General features: G+C 42.4%; 1 protein-coding gene across 1 annotated transcript in view; it reads right to left on the reverse strand.

The window, feature by feature from the left end:
* Nucleotides 1-15,355: 15,355 nt before the first annotated feature.
* Nucleotides 15,356-24,515, reverse strand: part of LOC122944426 (sphingosine-1-phosphate lyase 1-like) — a 193,223-nt gene continuing 184,063 nt past the window's right edge. Inside the window, exons 13-15 of the mRNA XM_044302666.1 lie at nucleotides 22,636-22,782; nucleotides 20,972-21,092; nucleotides 15,356-20,454 (exon numbers count right to left, since the gene is read on the reverse strand). Coding sequence (XP_044158601.1) covers nucleotides 20,314-20,454; nucleotides 20,972-21,092; nucleotides 22,636-22,782 — 409 coding nt within the window. The 3' untranslated portion in view covers nucleotides 15,356-20,313. The remainder of the gene's footprint in view (nucleotides 20,455-20,971; nucleotides 21,093-22,635; nucleotides 22,783-24,515) is intronic.

The raw sequence follows: 24,515 nt of genomic DNA on the forward strand, positions 1-24,515 counted from the left end.
TGTTATCAAGCCAACACAAAAGATCAGAGAGAACTTTGAGGCGACCAAAGAAGTGTTCAGTGACAATTTAAACGATTTATGGCAGAGAACTGAACACTATATAGCAGCTCTTTTACGATATAACAACGACCCAACAAAGTTAACTACAACGTTGAATCGCTTAACTAACTCCTACGTCCGCTATCAGCGACTCTCTGCTAAGTACATCACTTTCCTGAGCGACTCTGATTTTGACGAAGCCTCTGATGAGCTGAGTGAGAGAAAGAATCTCCTTGAAGAGAAGGATGCCCTAGTACAAGATGCTAAGAGCAAGGCAGAACTCTGCATCGCACACTTACAGGAGACGAGATCCCATCGGTCAACTTCAAGTAAACATACAAAATACACCCTTTCATCTTCCAAAACCTCTCGTTCCGGAAGGTCAGCCTTGCATGACAAGCTTATAGAAGTCCGGGCAGAAGCAGAGGAAGCTAGCGTAAGAAGTTCCTTTGCTAAGAAGGAGGCGGAGATTACGAAGAAGAAAGCAGAAATGGAGGCTAAAATGGAGGCTAAGAAAGCAGAAATGGAGGCTAAGATGGCAGAAATGGAGGCTGAGACAGAAGCCCAGCTAAAGATCCTCCAGAAAGAAAGGGAAGAAGCAGCTACCTTAGCTAAACTAAAGGTCCTCGAGCAAGCATTAGGCCAAGGTACCGACCCAGACTGTTTCGTCCCAGGAGAAGAGGAAGACCCAGCCGACCGCACTGCCAGGTATGTGCTAAGGCAACCATCGCCTACTCCTCCTGTAAAATCGCATGCACCAACGCCACTTCTAACTCACCAACTGGGCGAACCCCCAGAGTACCAGAAATCTTCACAGCCCAGTAATAAGGTAATATCTAACACCAAGCAGGCTGATCATCCAGAGACTAAACCGCAGCTTGATCCTTATGCCACATCATTCCATCCTGATCAATCTCAACCTTATCTGCCAGAGCCCCCACATGCTCTAGAGACACCACAATGCAATACAGCAATATGGAGTGGGAGATCAGACATGTCAGACTTTGCCAGATACATGATGCGCAGGGAGCTGATTAACGTTAGTCTCTCAAGGTTTGATGACCGTGCCGAAAACTACAGGGCCTGGAAATCGACCTTTAAAGCAGTAATCGGTGACATAAACCTCACTGCCATGGAGGAACTTGACTTGCTCATCAAATGGTTAGGCCCAGAATCTGCAGAACGCATAAAGACATTAAGAGTGGTTCATGCAGGCCACTCAGAGGAAGGTCTCGCTGCAGCATGGGAGAGACTTGAACAGACCTATGGCAGTCCAGAAGCTATAGAAAGTGCCCTATTCAGGAGACTTCAAGCCTTCCCAAGGATAACTGGCAAAGACAATCGCAAACTCCAGGATCTAAGCGACCTACTAAAAGAACTTGAATTGGCAAAAATGGACCCACGTCTGCCAGGACTGAGTTACCTTGATACCGCCCATGGCGTCAATCCAATAGTGTCGAAACTACCACATGGCATGCAAGAGAAATGGGCAGACCAGGGCTACAGATACAAGAGAGAACACAATGTGTCTTTTCCCTCTTTCTCTTATTTTACCAGATTCATCAGTGACCAAGCTCGAAAGAAGAATGACCCCAGCTTTGACTTCACTGAATCCACTCTACCTGCTTCATCCTCATGTTCAAGGTATGACAACACCATAAATAAACGTAGAGACTTAAGGGGGACAGTATCCGTTAGGAAAACCAATGTTCCACTCATTTCAACCTGCACTACTAGGAAGGAATACCCTGTCCTCAAAGAAAAGGACCCTAACCGCATGTGCCCCATCCATAAAAGACCTCATCCTTTAAAGGAGTGTCGTGGGCTCAGGGCAAAGACCTTGCAAGAACGCAGAGAGATACTCAAAGAGCTTGGAGTGTGTTACAAGTGTTGTGCCTTATCTAATCATATGGCGAAAAACTGTAAGGTTATTATCAAGTGTGCAGAATGCAGCAGTGACAAGCACGTTACAGCAATGCATCCTACCTTGCCTTCAGACAACGCACCATCTCAAGCTGCGACCAATGCCGTCGCACTTCATAGCGGGGAGCCACCGGCTCAAGAATTAGCTACAACTACTATTTCCTCTTCCTGTATGGCTATATGTGGCAAGGAGGCTGATTCTAAGTGCTGTGCAAAGGTGTGTTTGGTCAACGTCTACCCAGAAGGGCAATCTGAAAGAGCCATCAGAATGTACGCAATTATTGATGAACAAAGCAATAGGTCTCTGGCAAAACCTAAATTCTTTGAGATTTTCGGCATAGCAGGAGAAGCAACGCCATATACCCTCAACACTTGTTCTGGTCGTGTAGAGACTTATGGCAGAAGAGCCACTGGATACCTTATCTCCTCCATAAAAGGAAACGTTCATATACCCTTGCCAACGTTAATTGAATGCGACCAAATACCAGATGAAAGAGATGAAATTCCTACTCCAGAAGCTGCATATCATCATTCCCACTTGAAACATCTAGCTAGTGAGATCCTCCCTATGGACATGAATGCTGACATCCTACTTCTGCTCGGGAGAGACATTCTGAGGGTCCACAAGGTGCGTCAACAATGCAACGGTCCTGATAATGCCCCATATGCACAGAGACTCGATTTAGGCTGGGTAATCGTGGGCGATGTATGTATAAATAAGAGCCACAAACCATCTCAAGTGAACTCCTTCAAAACCTTTGTGCTCAACAATGGTCGCACATCTCATTTTAAGCCATGTGTTCATCATTATGAGGTGAAGGAAAGGCTTTTTAACCTCTTAAAGACACCAGACATCATTCCTACCAGTTATGACAACTTAGGAAAAACTGTGTTTTGTACAACACCAGACGACGACAAGCTGGCCTTGTCCATGGATGACAAAGAGTTTATTAAAATAATGGACGATGAATTCTTCAAAGATGCATCTAACCACTGGGTTGCACCTTTACCTTTCCGTGCTGCAGGAGCCAGACTTCCTGACAACCGGGAACAAGCACTCTCCAGATTCATCTCCTTGCAACGTACGTTAAAAAGCAAACCAGAAATGAAAAGTCATTTTGTGGCCTTCATGGAAAAAATATTTCGCAATGATCATGCAGAGCCGGCTCCACCCTTACAAGAGCATGAAGAATGCTGGTACCTTCCATCCTTTGGGGTATATCACCCACGGAAGCCAAACCAAATAAGAGTGGTATTCGATTCAAGTGCCAAACATAATGGCGTATCTCTGAACGACGTCCTTCTCACCGGTCCGAACCTGACCAATAATCTGGTGGGAGTGCTCATGAGATTCAGAAAGGAGCCAGTAGCCATTACTGCTGACATTGAACAAATGTTCCATTGCTTTATCGTGCGGCAAGATCATAGAAACTACCTCAGGTTTCTTTGGCATAGAGACAATGACACCAGCAAAGAAATGGTTGAATGCCGCATGAAGGTGCACGTGTTTGGTAACAGTCCTTCACCTGCTGTTGCTACATATGGCCTACGTAGGGCTGCCTTAGATGGTGAGTCAGAATTTGGGGAACATGCCAGAAACTTTGTCGTGAGAGACTTCTATGTGGACGACGCACTCAAATCCTTCCCTACAGCGGAGGAGGCCATAGATCTGCTCAAAAGGACACAAGGTATGCTTTCAAAGTCTCGTCTAAGGTTACATAAGATAGCCTCTAACTGCGCTGCCGTAATGAAAGCCTTCCAGCCCAGCGATCATGCCACAGAATTCAGAGATTTGAATCTAGGGATAGACAATCCACCAGTACAGAGAAGTCTGGGCCTGAGGTGGGACTTAGCAAATGACTCCCTTGGATTTCAAGTTAACTGTGCAGATAAACCATTTACTAAACGGGGAGTTCTCTCAGTGGCGAACAGCCTATATGATCCCCTGGGATTTGTGGCACCTTTGACTGTACAAGGCAAATTCCTGTTAAGACAGTTCTCAGAGTCTGTATCTGATTGGGATGCTCCACTGCCCTCTGACAAACAACAAAAGTGGGAGTTGTGGAAGGAATGCTTGCATGCATTAGACAGTATTCACATACCAAGGTGTTACACTCCAACATCCCTTACAGCCACTCGGAGGAGAGAAATCCACATCTTCTCAGATGCGTCTACTGAAGCCATCGCAGCTGTTGCTTATTTAAAGGTAATAGACTATTCCAATCAAGCACATGTTGGATTTCTGTTTGGAAAGGCAAAATTAGCTCCAAAACCTGAGCACACCATTCCTAGACTCGAACTTTGTGGGACTGTGCTAGCCGTAGAGATTGCGGACTTTATACAACGTGAGCTGGATATTCAGGTGGATGACATTCAATTTTACACAGACAGTAAGGTTGTCCTGGGTTACATCTACAACCAGTCAAAACGCTTCTACGTTTATGTCAGTAACCGCATCGAAAGGGTTACAAGATCCTCTAAACCTGAACAGTGGCACTATGTTCCATCTCATCTCAATCCTGCAGATTGCGCCACCAGACCGGCATCTGGAAGAGTCTCTGCAACTTCTTCTTGGTTGACAGGTCCAGAGTTTCTGCTGAACCAGAATGAAGAAACTCCTATCCAAGACAGTCTTAAGTCTCCAGGACCCTCATGAAGATCCAGAGATTCGACCTGAAGTTAGTACCTTCGTCACCAAGTGTGAAACGAGCGCTGGCTTGGGCTGTCATCGCTTTGAACGCTTCTCTAGATGGTCAAGACTCATTCACATCATTGCAAGGTTAGTCCACATTGTTCATTGTTTTCATGCTGAGAAGCATAACACTGACTGTCGCAGTTGGCACCTGTGCCATAAACCTCTAACGGCAGAAGACATTATTCTAAGTGAATTGCTTGTGGTACAGCAGAGTGCCTTTAAAATGGAACTGAAATGTATACATGACAAGCAAGATATACCAAAAGGCATCACCCGCAAAATATTGGACTGTATGCTTATTAACTCAAACTTCTCAAGGCTCACCCATGAGACTTTGACTACCTTCCTGGCTGAGGTATCCGCTATTGTCAACTCAAGACCTCTTGTACCTGTATCTATGGATCCAGAATCCCCTGCCATTCTTACTCCAGCAACTCTTCTCACTCAGAAGTTTGGATCTGTTCCTAATCCACCTGAAGAGTCTTCTTCTAGTAACATATATCTGAAACAGTGGAAGCACGTTCAACATCTGGCCGACTGTTTCTGGAGCAGGTGGAAAAAAGAGTATTTAACGCTTCTGCAAGCACGTAGAAAGTGGCAACAGGTCAAGCCAAACTTACAGATAGGAGATCTCGTACTCATGAAAGACCAAAAGGTGGAAAGAAACTCCTGGCCCATGGGACTCATCTCAAAGGTCTTCATCAGTGAAGATGGCAAAGTTCGCAAGGTGGAAGTGACCATTGCAAGGCAAGGCCATCCCAAATCCTTTATCAGGCCTGCATCTGAGATTGTTCTCCTCTTACCCGTGGAGGAATGATTCTTTACTTGAGGAACTTTATTCCTGGCAACCGGAAGACTCAAGGCGTTGGACTGTTCCAGTTCACCATTTCCAGTATGTTCTTTTTGTTTGTTTTTTGTCTTTCAGGTTCCAACATTTCATGGACATTTCTGTAGTTGCATATATAGTGAAATCCAAGGATTTCAGACGGGGAGTGTGCTGTTCCAGCCTTTATTCTTGTATTCTACAATTTGTGTTTGCATTATATTATCATTTACCATGTTGTGTAACGCTGCCACCCTGTGGTTATTCTTATAATACCATTTGTAGTGTGTTATGTAAATTTCTATTGCATTGCTCTCCTCCCTCTTTTGTGACATCACATCCTCTGTAAGGTCCTTCGTACTTCCTCTTTGTCGCAGACCTTCAAGATGGTGAGAGCTATTCTTTTTGACCTCTAATATCCTCTAGCATAACCTCATTTCCCTGCATTTGTTTTCAAGACAAATCAATAAATGATCAAAGCTTCACCATTGTATTCTCCTCACTGGATCATCACATGCAACTGGTGCCTATATCTGGAGATATTAGTGAGTTGAGCTATCTACCATTGCTTGTACAGGGGCTATCACTCACAACCAATCAGGGGATAATCTCTAACGTACATCTGTGGCAGAATAGAAGAAAAAAGGAGATGATGGTGTTACTGTAACAAGAGGTTTCAAAGATCTTTTGTGTAAGGACTATTTGTTTGGTTCTAGATAATTTATACTTTTTGGTCGTTACATACGACTTGTTGTCCTGCAGTTTGTGCACCCTCCTCATATGTCCTAAGGCTGATATACACTATATGGAACAAAGTATTGGGACAGCCCTCTCAGTCACTGAGTTTTGTTGTTTCATTCAGTCCCATTCACCAGGTGTATAAAATCAAGCGCCTAGCCATGCGGCCTACCTTTACAAACATCTGTGAAGGAATTCAAGCATGGTAGTGTAATAGGATAGCACTGTTACAACAAATCAGATCATTAAGTTTCTTCCCTTCTAGTTATTTCACGATCAGCTCTGTAAGTGGTATTATTGTAGTAAAAAGATTGCAGGCCAAGTAAAGTTAGAGAGAGGTTTATAGACCAGGGTTGCAGAATGCTGAGGCGCATGGTGCATAAATGCTTCCAATGCTCTGCTGACTAAATTCCAGAGTTCCATATCTCCACTGGTAAAAACATCAGCAAAAAAAAAAAAAAAAGAGTGTGCTGGATGCTTCTCGGCATGGGTTCCCATAGTCGAGCAACAGCAAGCAATCTTTGCATCACCAAGTATTGGATGGAGTGGTGTAACGCATGCTACCATTGTATGACGAATCATGCTAGAGTCTTGGTTTGGCAAATTCTAGGAGAATGTTACCTGCCTGCATTGTGCCAAGTTTTGTGAAGGAGGAATAATTCTATGGGTTTGTTTTTCGAAAGGGTTGTCCTAAGCCCCTTAGTTCCAGTGAGGAGAAATCAAAACGTTTCAGCATACTAAGACATTTGAAAAAGTTGTAGGCTCCCAAATTTCTGAGAATCGTTTCGGGAAGGCCCACAGGTCCAGACATGGTTGGTTGAGTTTTGTGTGGAAGAACTTTACTGGTCCGCACGGAGCCCTGACCTCAAACCTATCAAGTACCTTTGGGATGGACTAGAATGGAGACTGTCTGACCTTGTAAATTCTCTTCTTTATGCTCTCCCAAATCTTGCTTAAACCTTTTGTAGAGGCTATTTTAGTTTTTATTTTTTGCTGCAAAAGGGGGTACTTATTCCATATTAATGCCTAGGGATTTAGAATGGGATGCCATAATAACTCCTGTAAATGTAATGTCTAGGTGTTCCGATACTATTGTCCACATTGTTCTTATGCCTTAGAAGAGTGCCTTATACATGTTAGAAAAATCTCTTGCCAGTTATGCAATCTATCCTTTCATTCACAGAAAACTGGAAGATTAAAGGGGTTATCCAATCCTATAACCCCCCCCCCCCCCCCCATACGCCGGACCCCCCACGCTGAAGAATATAATTACCTGGGTCCCTGCACCGCCACTGCTTCTCCTCGTGCCCAGATGAAAACATTGTCGGGGGAAGGGAAGAGCATCCCTAGCATCACCCGCGATGCTAAGGAGGCTCATCCCCCCTCCCTGGGCACGGAAAGAAGCAGCAGCGGCCGTGCAGGAACCAGGAGCAGCGCAGGGAGCGGGGGACCCACGTAAGTACATTGTATAGGATTGGAAAACCCCTTTAAACCTTATTCTTCAATTCAAACTACAGTGTAAAAGAAGTCTATGAACCAGATCAAGCCACAATTTGTGCTCAAATGAATGGCTAAATTTAGTATATCCACACATACTGGTAGTGATGACATCGTTTTTAATGCTGTTAATTTTTTCATAGAAGAAGAAAAAGGAAAAAAACAGGTCAAAAGTACAATAAAATATTGCAGAGTGATCCTGCAATGGTTAAAAAAATAAATAAAAATTTGCAGCATGACTACATATCTTTATTTGTAAATAATTACATTTAATACAAGATAGCTAGATTTCAGCTGTTGTTTTACACTGAGCTCTGTGGCAGTGAGGTAAGCCTGTGAGGAGAAAATATGGGTTCCAGGCCTCACAGCACAGAGAAGGCCTTAGGCTTCTGGCCTAGTATCTTTTGCAGTCGTCATGTTGCTTTTGACTTGAAGATATGCACCTCACCACTAGGAACTGCAAAAAAATTTAATCGATTTGTGCACCCTCAGCTGGGAACTGCATAGCAGAGAAACTGCTGCAGCATTTGTGAAATTACATAAAAAGACTACTGCATCTAAGAAGACACAGATAATTAGGAAACCTTGCCTGAGCCCAGCCACACTAGCGCTTGGAAAACTGCTATGTAAAGCCACATTCATACATCAGTGGATCAAGGACATGTGCTGTCCAAGGTCAGCACACATACCGATTGACCCTAATGTACAGTCGTGGCCAAAAGTTTTGGCAATGACACAAATATTAGTTTTCACAAAGTTTGCTGCTAAACTGCTTTTAGATCTTTGTTTCAGTTGTTTCTGTGATGTAGTGAAATATAATTACACGCACTTCATACGTTTCAAAGGCTTTTATCGACAATTACATGACAGTTATGCAAAGAGTCAGTATTTGCAGTGTTGGCCCTTCTTTATCAGGACCTCTGCAATTTGACTGGGCATGCTCTCAATCAACTTCTGGGCCAATTCCTGACTGATAGCAACCCATTATTTCATAATCACTTCTTAGAGTTTGTCAGAATTAGTTGGTTTTTGTTTGTCCACCAGACAAGCCATTTTCCCGATGCCCCAAACAATCGGAAAGAGGCTTCATCGGAGAATATGACTTTGCCCCAGTCCTCAGCAGTCCATTCACCATATTTTCTGCAGAAGATCAATCTGTCCCTGATGTTTTATTTGGAGAGAAGTGGCTTCTTTGCTGCCCTTCTTGACACCAGGCCATCTTCCAAAAGTCTTACGCCTCACTGTGCGTGCAGATGCGCTCACACCTGCCTGCTGCCATTCCTGAGCAAGCTCTGCACTGGGGGCACTCCGATCCCGCAGCTGAATCCTTTTTAGGAGACGATCCTGGCGCTTGCTGGACTTTCTTGGACGCCCTGAAGCCTTCTTAACAAGAATTGAACCTCTTTCCTTGAAGTTCTTGATGATCCTATAAATTGTTGATTGAGGTGCAATCTTAGTAGCCACAATATCCTTGCCTGTGAAGCCATTTTTATGCAACGCAATGATGGCTGCACGCGTTTCTTTGCAGATCACCATGGTTAACAATGGAAGAACAATGATTTCAAGCATTACCCTCCTTTTAACAGGTCAAGTCTGCCATTTTAACCCAATCAGCCTGACATAATGATCTCCAGCCTTGTGCTCGTCAACGTTCTCACCTGAGTTAACAAGACGATTACTGAAATGATCTCAGCAGGTCCTTTAATGACAACAATGAAATGCAGTGAAAAGTTTTTTTGGGGATTAAATTAATTTTCATGGCAAAGAAGGACTATGCAATTCATCTGATCACTCTTCATAACATTCTGGAGTATATGCAAATTGCTATTATAAAAACTTAAGCAGCAACTTTTCCAATTTCCAATATTTATGTAATTCTAAAAACTTTTGGCCACGACTGTATGTATTCACACATTAGTGGTTTTCACCACTGAAGCATTCCCTATTTAGGTCTGTGATTACAGATCCCTCAAGCACATTATAGTTTATTGCCCATGAAGACCATGAACACAAAACAAATGCAATCTGAGCTTGGTCCATGGTTTTAATGGATCATTGCTATGGGAATGCTCTGGAAATGATTTTTCAGCTGAGCAGTGTACATGGAGTCCACATGCAGAGAAAAAAATGGTCACATGGACCAAACACTAATTCTTCACCACTGACCATCTTGTCGCCGTTATCATCATGGACACGTGGAAAAGGCCTAAGACTCTGAACCTTCATCTTGTTAGGATGTGTTATGCAAAGTAAACAAAATGTTGAGTTACTTGTTCAATTATATCTCTGTCTCTCTTCTTTTTCTTATATTTGACATCTCTGTCTTCTGCCTATAAATTTGGTCACTACCTCCAAGGGCACTCCACCATCTACGAGATTCTACACAGAGTGAGCTCTGGGAGACATACTACTCCAGTCATCCAAAGCGAGACCCTCTTGTTACTGCAGCAGCCCTGGGAGTGAGGAAACATTGGTGGAGAAAGGCTAAGACCCCAGAAGCACTGGCCACCACCTACATGCTGTCCACTGCAATGCCCACCCTCTCCACACTCCCCCTGGGTTGCTGCAGTAACCATTAATCCTCTCAAATATTTATGAATAAATTGGATGTTAACATTACCCATGTCAAACTGGTTTATCTGCTTGGACACCCATTTATCTAATGAATCATAAAGCTCTAGGTGGAAAACCAGAGGAATGACAAGTTCTAACTGAAAAAAAAAAAAGTTCTAGAATGACAAGTATTTATTAAAACAGACATGTGAGGAGAGAAGGCAGGTCCTCTTTAATTTAAAAGATATATGGCCTCCATGAAACTATACAATCACACCTAATGCATAACTCTTCATGGGTTCTTTGAAAAAGGTCTTGTGTCATCTGACAAAACTATGCTGTTCACAGGATTCCCAGAGCATGTTCAATCCCTGTACTAGATTCTTGGAGAAAAATAAAAAATTATGCTAGTTTGCTCACTTACACCATGGTGACTTCTCACCTTCCCTGACCTCACAAGGAAGGCCATCAAAAAGCCAGCTTTTTCTGCAAAGGTATTACCTAACTGTTAGGCCTCATGCACACAACATTTTTTTTTTGCGTCCATAAATTGTGCATCCACTAAGAAAACGGATGCGGCATCTGTTTTTTTTTTTTGAGGATCCGTTTTTTTCACAGATCCCTTGTAATAAATGCCTATCCTTGCACTATTTTTTTGCTAAAGGGAAACACGGACAACGGACGCGGAACACAAACAGAGGAACTATCAGCATTTTTTTGCTGACCCATTGAAATAAATGGGTCCCCATCCTATCCGCAAAAAAAAAAAACGCAATGGAGGCATGAGGCCTTAGTCTTCCTGCCGTCCATGTCTCCCGGGGAAAGACAACACTTTACTTTTAATTTGTGATTTGCAGCTTTTATTTGGCAGTATGCTGATCATGTTTTTACAATACCCCCCCCCCCCCCTTCCCAGAATTACTATAGGTGGAATACTTGACCTACCTAGTAGCTGACTATAATCCCATTTTATTCTCTCTTCCTTCCTTTTCCTATTGCAATATTAAAATACATTTGTTATGCCCTTTGCCATGCGAGTATGTTTACCGCTGTTGACTTCATGTCTTTATTCTCCTCCCAAGTTTAATTAACCTTTGACATTCAGCCCTCTGCACTTACCATGTAAGCTCGTATTGCGGACACTAATGCACGGAACGGCCGTCACACGTTCGTGTGCATGAGCCCTAAAATTGTAATAAAATTTCCAAGCATGTTGTGTTTAAGACTAATACTTGGGGCTTTCAATATCATTCAATTATAATAGAAAATTACTGCTGCATAGTAGTAAATCTAAAATTTTTATTCCATTATCATGTTACATTATTATTAATCAGCCACCTACAAGGTGAGAAAAAGGCACTTGACATTTAGCTCAGCCAATTTCTACACATATTACTTCACAAACTAAATCTATGGCATTTTTAGAAATGACAGCATACATTGTACTAGAAAAAAAATGCAATACTCAAAACAGAAGACAGGAAGAAGAGGTGCTTTCAACACAAAGACAATTCTCAATTGATAATTAGTAAGAACATCATTATTATTATTATTATTATTATTATTATTATTATTAATTGTTATACAGGAATCAGTGGTTTCTATAGCAAATATAAGACCAACTGTAATATTATCAAGCAGAACATGTTCACAGGTCTACATAAAAAATAAAAAAATTTGACTTTTTAATTGCTGCAAATTTTATGGAATTCAGAAGTGCATTTCCTTCTATCAAGTTAAATGAGTAAAATCTTCACAATTTCGACTTGCACAGTCCTAAATTTTTGCCACAGTTGATGCCTGGAAGTTTTATTTTTACAGCATGAGAACCCCGCTTGAAAAAGTACCTGAAGACAAGCATGACGTCAGAATCTTCAGTGCAGCGTGGACCATATCTTACAATAAGGTGCATGCCTGCCAGGGAATGGGATACGTAGCCAGTGAACATTGCCAGGTTGGGCCTATGGGTGTTTACTGACACTTTTAAATATCCTCTGTGAGGTTTGTGCTTGTCTAGATTCATCATAAAGTATACATTTTGCTTTCCATTTAAACATCTCAAACAGTAGACTAGCTGTGCAGTGTGGCGCATGTGCAGAAGATCCGCATCAGGATTAACAGCATTGTCATGCTACCGATTTCAGTGGTGGAATTTTTTTCCATGATGTGGACAAAGACCGTTCAGGAAATTTCCATGTTAACTGGGTCGTGGACACCACATTTACATACAAGGGGTGCAGCTCGATGCCGGATTTGACAAATAATCCAAATCCATGTCAAATCCAACAGATGTGATTGGGGCCTTCCATTTACCAAGTAATAGAATAAAACAGAAAAACAAGTAATAGAATAAATACGTTAAAAGGGGTCATCCAAGATAATGCAAAATTTCCGAAGACAGACAGACTAGCTTAAAATAAAAAAAAATTGTGATACACCTTTCTCTGGCCCTGTTCTGGTTCACCTCATGCTGTTTGTTAACAAACAGCAGTGGTAGCATGTCTCCATATGGCAGCCAATCACTGTCCTCGGCTGTCTAACATGATGATCGGCTGCAGTGTTCACATGCCATATCCTGACATATCACTGTCGATGACATGAGAGGATATGACGGCTGGAGCCAATCACAGTTCTCAGCCGTAGACAGCTGAGGACAGCGACTGGCTCCAGGGGTCATGTATCATATGCAGGCACGTCACTGCTGTAGTTCGACAGTGTAATGAGGACCAGAATGGCAGGATTTTTTTTTTTTTTAAGCTATTTCGGCAGTCATGCAAGATTTTGAATGATCTCAGACTACCCCTTTAAACAAATGCTAAGAATACAGTAAATCAAAAGGCATTTTCACAATTACTATCTGCTATTCATCACACTAAACATGAAAGAACATACTAAGGCTACTTTCACACCTGCGTTCAGGTGTCCGCTCGTGAGTTCCATTTGAAGGGGCTCACAAGCGGCCCTGAACGCAGCCGTCTGGCCCTAATGCATTCTGAGTGGAGGCGGATCCACTGAGAATGCATCCGTCTGCCAGCGCTCAGCCTCCGCTCCGCTCAGTGAGCGGACACACCTTCGGGTGTCCGCCTGGCCGTGCGGAGGCGAGCGGATCTGTTCCGACTTATAATGGAAGTCAATGGGGACGGATCCGCTTGAAGATGACACCATATGGCTCATTGACTTTCAATGTAAAGTCTGAACGGATCCGCTCAGGCTACTTTCACACTTAGAAAATTTTTCTAAGTTATAATGCAGACGGATCCGTTCTGAACGGAGCCACCGTCTGCATTAATATGAGCGGATCCGTTCAGAACGGATCCGATCGAACGCTAGTGTGAAAGTAGCCTAAGTGCACTTGTCTATTACCCAGTGATAGTTCCATTTATGTCTGGAAAAATCCTTATTGCATGCCCTAGGACATAACTAATACAAGTAGACAGCTCCTGTACCTTTTTTATTTATCTTGATTTCCTGATTTAAATGCCCTGTATTTCAAGAGACAAAATAATTAAGTATAAATTCCCTTGGTTCTGCTGTGCATAATGGAAACATGATCTGCTTAAGAGTGAAAACGGTAAGGGCTCATGCACATGACTCAGGGCTCATGCTTGGTCTGGAAAACACGGCCTGTGTGTAAGCCGCATGTCCGGGACTGATAGTGGCTCCTCTGACTTGAACTCACTCCATCATATTAATTGATAATGCAGTGAGTTCCTATATGACTGCTGGTCTACTGTACTTCAGTCACATCATCATGTGTTGCCATGTTTCCTGGATCGAGCATGGTCATGTGCACGAGCCCAGAGGTCAGCCACCCATCTCCCTGCTCGCTATTCTTTAGATGAGAATTGATATAAATTACACAAAATCAGAGGCATAAGCCTGTAACAGGGATTTCTGTCATGTGCCATTTATAACAGTGGTGTCTTATGTGGCAGAGGGGGTTTGGAGCCAACCAACCAATACAAATGAATCTAATGCACTGGAAGAGCTGAAGGACCTGTGATGACATCACAGGTCATGTGACCAGTAAAACAGGCAGTGGTTGAGAAGGACCTGCGATGATGTCTCTATCATGCGACCAGTGCAGGAGAGGACGGCAGTGAAGAGGTGAAGACCTGGGGGAAAAAGCTGTGGTGAGGTCTGCTACATGAGGAGAGGTAAGTGAAGAAAGAGGCAGAGAAATGCTGGGAATTGTGGTTAACTCTGAAGGGAGGGAAGTTATTTACATGGGACTGTGTGTTGGAGGTGGCTGGAGAGGGGCGATGTTATTTACATGGAATTGTATGTTTGAGGCGGCTGTGGGAGGGAATGATGTTATTTACATGGGATTGCATGTTGGAGGCGGCTGGGGAGGGGGTGATGTTATTTACATAAGACTGTATTTTGGAGGGGGCTGTAGACAGAGAGGAATGTTATTTACATTGGACTGTAGATTGGAGGGGGCTGATTAGATAGTGTGATGTTATTTACATGGGACTGTATGGTATAGGGTGGAATATAACTACAGGGGGCACTGCAGGTGGCATTATAAATACTGGGGGCACTTCAAGGTGAACATTATAACAGTAGGGGGCATTATAAGTACTGGGGGCACTTCAGGGTGAGCATTAAAACAGTAGGGGGCAGTATAAATACTGTCGGCACTTCAGGGGGCATTATACATACTGGGGAACTTCGGGGGGAGCATTATAAAAGTAGGGGGCAGTATAAATACTGGGGGCACTGTAGAGGTATTATAAATCCAGGGGACATTATAGGTGTCTTATTACTACTAGGTGCTCTATAGGAGGGACTTATAGATCTGCCTTATTTCTACTTAGAGCACTATGAGGGCCTTATTACTACTAAGGGGTCTGTAGAGAGCTTTATTACCACTGGGGGGACAATAGGGGGCCTTATTTCTACTGGGGGCTCCGTGAGGACATTATTAATACTGGAGGGCTCTTCTACTAATGGACGCACTTTTGGGGAGCATTATCACTAGGGATGAGCGAATCGACTTCGAATGAAACATCCAAAGTCAATTTGCATAAAACTTTGTTTCAATACTGTACGGAGCATGCTTCATACAGTATTAGAATGTATTGACTCCAATGAGCCGAAGTTATTACTTTTCGAAGTCTCGTGAGACTTCGCATAATAACTTCAGAAATTGAGTTCTACTGTAAAGGGCCATTTCCCGAACTCGGGTTCAGTTCCAAGTGGTTTCCTTGCGCCATAGGAGAATCTAGTTTTTGGAAAGTTTGCATCTTCCTGGGGATTCCAGGCATCTCCGATAGGAAGACCTCCATCTGTGGCTGCAGACCAACCGACATCTGGATTCCAGTCTACAACTTGATGAGCTTTATCTAAAGTTGTGCCTACAGGTAGCAGAACTCTGCAAGGTGAGCATTATTCTGGAATCAATATTTACCTGTACCTGGACCTCGCTTCATGGCGGTTGCCTCTGAATAGAGCTCCCGTCACCAAGCTCTCCATTAGCCTGTCTACAGCACGTTTTGCCTACTATGGTGAAGATTCAACCCAAAGAATTAGCAGTGAAGATGTCCAGCGTGAGTAAAATCGCCAAACAGGACAAATCTATGGAGAAATACCTGAATAAACCGAGACCTCGCGCGGATACAGTGCAGCCCAAGATGGCGCAGCCTGGCGCGAAGCTAGGGACGGAGGGGCCGGTGACCTGATAGATAGCGCGGATGCAGAAGAGGATTACACTACTGCCTCTTCAGGTGCAACAGCCGATCCTCCGCTGACTGCAGCTTACCTGGACTTAGCCCTGAGCAAGGCTTTGGCCCCGCTAGCTGAAGATCTTTCCCACATTAAAGCTGACATCCGCCATATTGGAAGTGAAGATCAGCAAATCTTCAATGTTGCGGTCAGACAATCATTGTCCTCATGTCAAACGGCTCTTAATGACTCCATCGCGATGATAGAGGATCAAGAAAATAGGAGCCGGAGGAAGAACTTACGGATAAGAGGCTTCCCAGAAGCATCCAATAAGGAAAATCTGTTCAGCATTATGAAGGAACTATGCTCCTTTTTGGTAGGCGCTGACCGGGCCTCTTCCATAATAGTGGAGCGCGTGCATCGTTCCCTCCGACCAAAGCCCTTGCCCTCTGAGAATCCGAGAGATATCATTTGTGGATTACTCAGTTATAGAGATGCGAAGGCTTTACTGAAGAAAGCGCGGGATCTTCCGGATGTCTTTATTGGTGGTGCAGAAGTCCAGGTGTTTCAAGATATCTCACCTACCACGCTACAGAAGAGAAGGGTGATGAAACCCCTAACCGCGGCACTAAGGGAAGCTGGCATTAACTACCGCTGGTTATTCCCATTCGGTCTCCTGATCTACGCAAGGAATAGGAGATATACCATTCGCACCCCAAGTGATCTGGAGCAGATATAGGAACCCTTGGGCCTTATCCCGATTAAACTCCCGTCATGGCTCCCAGTCTCCATAATACCCGACTCACCTGCTGTCAAAGCTCCGTCCAGCTGGTCCACTGTCAGGAGACAAAAGACCCAAAAGCATCAACGTTCTCTCCAGCCTGACTCTAACGATTGAGAGGGAGATGAAGTCATCCTTCATTTATCTTCTTACCAGTTCCAGGAGTTCCTGAGGACTTCGTTGTTTTACCTGGTTGGAATCTCATTTTCCTTCGCATTTATGTATTAACTACTAATGGCCTCAGCTTTTCTTGCCCTCTGTATAGGTCTCTTCATAGACGGAGGTAATTGTGATCATGCCCACTCATGATAGCTGGTTGTGTGGGCGATAATTTGGACCCGCATAGGTAGCTATCAGGTTCAGGTATGGCTGACTTATGTGGTACTAGCCAAGCAGTTACTTAGCCTCCAATGATAGCAATAAGGCTGTTCTGGGCTAATACCTTCTAAGTGCTTTTTACATACACCATAGAGGTGAACTCTCCTTAAGCCTATGTGTGGAGAGTTTGGGCGGATCAGGCTTCTTTTTTCCTCTTTATTGTTTTATCTGCCCCTGCTCCAATTCCATCGGAGCCATGTATACCTACTATTTGTTAATTTTATTGTTCATTATGTTTACTCATATGTTATCACAACTCTGGATCACTTTTGGGGTGAGCGGGTGGCTATTAGGCGAACTTCCTCCTGACAGACTGTTATGGCCCCGTTGAACTTAACAATAACCTCCCTTAATGTGAAGGGTTGCAACCACCCCGTTAAAAGGAGCCGTATTATGCAGTTGCTCAGGAGGAGGTCAGCAGACATCCTGCTACTGCAGGAGACCCATTTCAAGAAAGGACGCATCCCTAACATGAATAAGTCAGGTTACTCCACTTGGTATCATGCATGTTTTGATAAAGCTTCCAGAGGAGTCAGTATAGGGGTACATAAAAACCTTCCTTTTGTGATGGCCTCCATGATATCTGATCCTGAGGGGAGATATATTCTATTGAGAGGTAAACTGGGCTCGAGAGAGATTACAGTCTGCAATCTGTACGCACCAAATAGTGGTACGGCTAGGTGGTTGTGCAAATTGCTCACCATTATTTCACAGTTTTCATCAGGCCTTTTACTAATAGGAGGTGATTTCAACCTCACCCTAAACCCAGCACTTGATTCCTCGACGGGGAGATCGGTGGTCCCAGCTTCACGTTTGAGGAAATTGAACAAGCAATTACTTGATATGGGTATGTGTGATGTGTGGAGGTCTTCCCATGGAGACACTAAAGATTATACTTTTTATTCGGTCCCCCACAAGTCCTATCATAGGTTGGACTAAATATTTATTCCTGACAGGTCGCTTATCAATGTATGCAGGTCTGATATACTTGGGATTACGGTCTCTGATCATGCTCCTATAGTATGTGTAGTAGCTCTTCCAGAATTAGAGGGGTTTGAGTGGACATGGCGGATGAATCCCATGATTTTGGAATCTGCCTCGCAGGTTACAACCCTAAGCGATAAATTGTCTGACTATTTTAGGTTTAATATACTCCCGAGGTCTCCCCAACTTCTGTTTGGGAGGCTCATAAGTCAGTCATTCGTGGAGAAATGATTTCTCTTAGCTCACATCTTAAAAAGAAAAGACAGGAACAAGTTACCTCACTACTTACTAAAATAACGGAATTAGAAGCAACCCACAAAAGTTCCTTGACCCCTGATATTCTTAAAACTTTGACTGTTCTGAGGAATGAATTAAAATCTGTTCTGAATATGAAGGCAGCTCAACCTGAGACTTAGGCACAGACAATATGCCCACGGCGATAAAGGCAATAAGCTCATGTCTACCCTAGTAAAAAAAAAAAAAAAAGATCCAACGTTCCTTTATCAGTCAAATGGTTGATGAAAAAGGCAAAAAACATACCTCCTCCTCAGGCATAGCGGGAATCTTTGCCGGATTCTACCAATCCCTCTATAACATTAGATCAGGGGAACGGGAAGGGGAATCTACTCTCAGATCCCAATCAATTAAAACCTTTCTGGACGCTCTAGAGCTGCCGGTTATTCCTGAGGAAGCCAAAACCTCTCTTGTGGCTCCAATTACTTTAGAAGAAGTGAGCAAAATTTTATCCTCTGTTCCCAAAGGCAAAAGCCCGGGCCCTGATGGGCTACCTGTTAATTATTACAAGAAATTCTTCCCCATCATAGGTCCCTATCTAGTTAAGTACTTTAACTCATTGCTTTCAGGAGCCTTACCAGCTAAACAAAACTTAGAAGCTTTTATAGTGGTCATACCTGTTCTATATGGTATTACCCTATAGTGCACCTTTCTGTCTAACAGCACAAACTACACCTGTAAATTTGATCCTTCTACTAATGGAGGCACTCCTGGGGAGCATTATCACTAGGGATGAGCAAATCGACTTCAGATGAAACATCCGAAGTCTTTTCGTATAAAACTTTGTTTCAACACTGCACGGAGCGAGCTCCCCGTATAGTATTAAAATGTATTGGCCGAAGTTATTACTTCACGAAGTCTCGCAAAACTTTGCATAATAACTTCAGAAATTGATTTATACTGTAAAAAACTATTTCCCGAACTCGGGTTCGGTTCCAAGTGGTAAGGAAATCATTATAAAGATTACAGATTAATTTGGATAAAAAAAAGGAAAAAAAAAAAAAGGAAAAAAAAATTAAGTATAACAATCGACAATTTTGAAAACAGAACATACAGTAAACGTGTTGAAGTCCAACGGGTTCCCAAAAACATTGCACATGAGAACAATTATTGTCCTTTGTGATTTCCAGTAATCTTACTCATCAATAAATTGGAGGTGCAATTTTTTGATGAGTAAAATTAAAAACTTTAATTGTCTAGTGACAGAAACTGTTTTCTATCTATAAATCTTGACATCCACCAGCTACACCATTAACCATTTGTATTTATGATCTCCATTGTACTAGACATTCAATTATGGAGAATAGTTGTACATGGAATTATGCTTAGGGAAGCACAATGCTGTGCCTACTGTTGGCTCCGTTCTGTGCTTCCTACTGCTGCTGCCACTTCATTCTAGTAATATTGGATGGCGACAGTGGTTAATCCTCGATGACACATCCTAAGATATAGGCCACCAAGATCTATACTTAATCAATCCCATTAATACTTAAAACTATCCCATCTCTGTGCTTTCCAGGGACTTTTCTAATATGGTCACTGTAAAGAAAGCAGAGAAGACTACTGATGCATCACGTTTTTCACATGTGTCCCTATGTTGCAGTTTTGTGTATTGTTGAGCCTGGACATCACATTTGTGTGAAATAGTGATGATTTTATGAGCAGACAGGAGCACATGAATAAACAGATCACAGGGACAGATGGTATTCGAATCATCGGATGTTACGAGGCACATATATTACTCATGTTGTCAATTCTGTAGGAAAGGGAACAATATTTCTAGGCAACAAGCACCTTAATCATTGAGCATATAAAACATCAAAAAGACACATCCCTTAAAAGTCAACTAAAAGTAAAAAGTAATAAAAAGCAGTCTCTGTGAGATTCTGCTGCCCTGTGGAACCATTTGGAATAGTACCGCCTAAAGGAAAACAGTAATGTCTATTGGTGTCCAGGTGAACCATTTATATGTTTGACATTGGGTGGCAATTCTGTGAGATACAAGCAGTCCAGGTACGCTTTTAAAATTTCAGAAACCATGGATCTATCTGGAATCATCTGCGTCATCCCATATATCGCACCCTTAAGAGAAGAAAAATAATAATTTATGTGAAAATCAGCATTTCCAGAATTCATTCTACTAAGGGCTCATTCACACGACCGTGGTTTTGGTGTGCATCCGAGCTGCATTTTTTACGGCCTCAGGTGCGGACCCATTCACTTCCATAGGGCCACAAAAGATGCGGACAGCAGTCCATGTGCTGTCCGCACCCGTTTCTCTGTTCCATGGCCCAGCAAAAATTATGAGTCATGTCCTATTCTTGTCCGTTTTGTGGACAAGAATAGACATTTCTATAATGAGCCTCCTGTTCCGTTCCGCAAATTGCGGAAGGCACATGGACGGCATCTGTGTTTTGCGGATCCACAATTAGCATACTGCAAAACACGGCACGGCCGTGTGAACAGGCCCTAAGGTGTTAATGGCTACCCGATTCCTATCAGACCACCTGGTGATATAAAAACAAAACTAACATTGAGGGACTCCCTTGGGGCCCCCATTAAATTCTTCATACAATATAAAGTATTGAAACCAAGTTACCACTCCAGTAGCTTTGGCTCCAGGATCTTCCATGATCACAGACAATGAATCTCGGACATCCTTCACAAAAAGTTGCGCTACTCCAGGTTTTGTGTGCAGCAATGTGAGACATATATGAATACTGAGGAAAATAAAGATATTATACTGTAGGGGATCACACAATGCAACCTAATTCATCACACACGATTACTAATGAAAATAAATGGACACAATGTGTGCTGAATCTATCTACATACAAATAGACTCATTCATCACTTTCTATTAAATAAATGGAAGTTAACCCCTTTTATTTTTGCAATTATGTTTCTTACGCCTTGCCTTTCTGGGGCCATAACTTTTTTATTTTTCTGTTCACATAGCCATATGAGGGCTGATGTTTGTGACAAAAGTTGCACTTTCTAATTCCACCATTTAAGGGCTCGTGCACACAACTATATGTCTTTTTCAGTGTTTTGCTTCAGTAGTGTTTCTGGTTCCGTTCCATTTTGTCGTTTAGTTTTTTCTGTATGGAATATGTAGTATACAGTAATTGCATAGAAAAAATTGGGCTGGGCATAAAATTTCCAATAGATTGTTCCCACAAAAACGGAACAGATACGGAAGACATACGGAGTAGAATCTGTATGTGTTCCGTTTCTTTTGCGGACCCATTGACTTGAATGGAGCCACAGAACGTGATTTGCGGGCAATAATAGGACATGTTCTATCTTTGAACGGAAATACGAAAATGGAATGCACACGGGGATGCCAGTTTTTTTTTTTTGCTGACCCATTGAAATGAATGGTTCAGTATAAGTAACGCATATTGAACTAAAAAAAACAGCCAGTATACTGAACGCAAAAAACGCTGGTGTGCATGAGCCCTAATATTGTATAGCTTAGTGGAAATCTGGCAAAAAATTCCAAATGGGTTGAAATTGGGGGAAAAAAAATGCAATTCCGCAACAGTTTTCTGGGTTTTGTTTTCACGGCAATCCCTATACAGTAAGGCCAGTTACTTTCATTCTCCAGGTCAGTAAGATTACGGGAATAACACAAATGCCTAGTTTTTCTTTTATTTTTATACTGAATAATAAAAGCCTTGACAAAAATATATTTTCTTTATTTTCATCACCATATTCTGACCCCTATAACTTTTTTGCAGTTATGTGTATGGAACTGTGTGATGGTCACTTTTTTGTAGGGCGATCTGTACTTTATACTGATGTCATTTTGGGGTGTGTATGACTTTTTGATGATTTTGATGGGATAAATAGCTTTATATTTTAATAGTATGGGCATTTTTGCACGCAGCGATGCCCATGATGTGTATGTTTATTTTTTTAATTTTATGTTTTAAAAATTTTAGGGGAAAGGGGGAGGCAATTAGAATGTTATACTTTTTTGATACTGTTTTTTGCAATTATTACATTATTTCTTTCATACACTCCAATGCATCAGCATTGGAGTCTATGGGGATTATACTGTGGTCCTATGGAGCCCTGACACTCTACAATTTAGACATTCTCACAAAGTGCCAATAAGAGGTGAAAAATGATGCGCCATATGTACTCCTTTCATCCTCATATACTGTATACTAAAATATTTTTGTGAAGATTGTACTTACATATTTAATAAAGGTAATACAGGTTTCATTACTTCCCTCTTACTAAATAATTATTTACCCTGATGGAAATTGAAGTGTATTCAGATTCCAGCCTTTTGCTGTCAAAGAGGTAAACAGGCGGCAGATATCAAAAACTTTTGAACCAATTGCGATCACTGAAACCTCAGGATTCCCAAAAATAAAGATTTCTTTCATTTTTTGCAACCTTGAAGAAATCAAAAATACAAATGAAGTAAAAATCCTATTATATGCCAGCAGTTAACATTGAACAGCATAAAAAAACTAATTCATCTAGATCAGGGTTTCTCAACTTCGGTCCTCGGGACCCACCTCGAAGTCATGTTTTCAGGATTACCTCAGTATTGAGCAGGTGATATAATTAGTGTCCATGCATCAAGGACTTACCCCAGGTATTCATTCTGTGGGATATTCTCAAATCCTGACCGGTAGGTGGGTCCTGAGGACCGGAGTTGAGAAACCCTGATCTAGATGATGATGGCCTATACACTCAGGAGAGGCAGTCAATATGATCAGTGGGGGTCTGACTCTTGGCGTCCCTGACGATCCTGAGGAAAGGTCATCAATATACAAGGGCTGCACAACCCCTTTACAATTCTGCTTTGTGTCGTTCCTGTTATTCCACAGCTCAATGTTTTGTGCTCCTCCATACACTGACACTGCATTAAGTGCTGACATGGTCATATTGTGTAGTAGTAACATTATTTAGCTACAGAAAAATCTTAATTTTCAGTTATCAAATCTAAATTAAAAACAACATCTATGTCCTCCTTAGAAAAGATGCTTCAATTTTAATTCCATTTCTAAGTCTACTTTTACACTGGCGTTTTGGCTTTCCGTTTGTGTGATCCGTTCAGGGCTCTCACAAGCGGTCCAAAACGGATCAGTTTTGCCCTCATGCATTCTGAATAGAAAAGGATCCGTTCAGAATGCATCAGTTTGCCTCCGTTCCGCTCTGCAGCGTTTTGGTGTCCGTCTGACGAAACTGAGCCAAACGGATCCGTCCCGACACACAATGTAAGTCAATGGGGATGGATCAGTTTTCTATGACACAATCTGGCAAAATAGAAAACGGATACATTATAAATATATTCCCAAGAACCTTTCATTAGTTATAATGGCTCCTTTTGTCTAGGGAGAAATCAGGAGAAATAAAATGGCTGCTGCCCTATTATTACACAGAAAACCTGTCCTAATCGCAGAGGAGGACAAGTTACTTCAGAACTTCCTCATCTTCCTCTCTGCTCTACTTGTCAGGGATTATGATCCTGAATACAGCTGATAAGATCTTTAGCAGAAGTAGAGAAGACGGACAGGACAGACTGTGGTAATGTGGGGCTGTGGTAATGGAGACAGCATACAAGGGCTGCTGCTCATTAGCCTCATCCCTACCTTCTTCTCTGTACTTCATGTGTCATCAAGAACTCCATTCCTATATAGATTCAGCTCAAGATCATATTAAAATGTACTCAGAATAATGATCCCCGACAAGTAGAGCAGAGAGGAGGATGAGGTAGGTCTTTAGCTCAGTGTTGTGAACACAACACCCATAACAACTGGCTCAAATAAGACTCAAGCTAAGTATTTGTGCAATGCCGACATACTAGATTAGCAACACCAATAAGTAAGCATAGCACAGCTAATAATAAATAACAATGGAGTAGATAAAAATACAATACATACAATGAATCAGCGGATAAAAAAAAACCCACACAGGATATATAGAGAATAGGGTTGAGCGAACCCAAACTGTAATGTTCGGGATCGTACCGAACTTTAGGATTTATGGTCCCCGAACATTTCAGTAAAAGTTAGGGTTCGGGTTCGGTGATTTCTTAGCACTTTTTGAAAGGCTGCAGAGCTACTAATGGCATGGCTGTGATTGGCCAGTGCAGCATGTGACCCAGCCTCTATATAAGC

This window comes from Bufo gargarizans, chromosome 8 (assembly GCF_014858855.1).
Source record: "Bufo gargarizans isolate SCDJY-AF-19 chromosome 8, ASM1485885v1, whole genome shotgun sequence".
Lineage (NCBI taxonomy): Eukaryota > Metazoa > Chordata > Amphibia > Anura > Bufonidae > Bufo > Bufo gargarizans.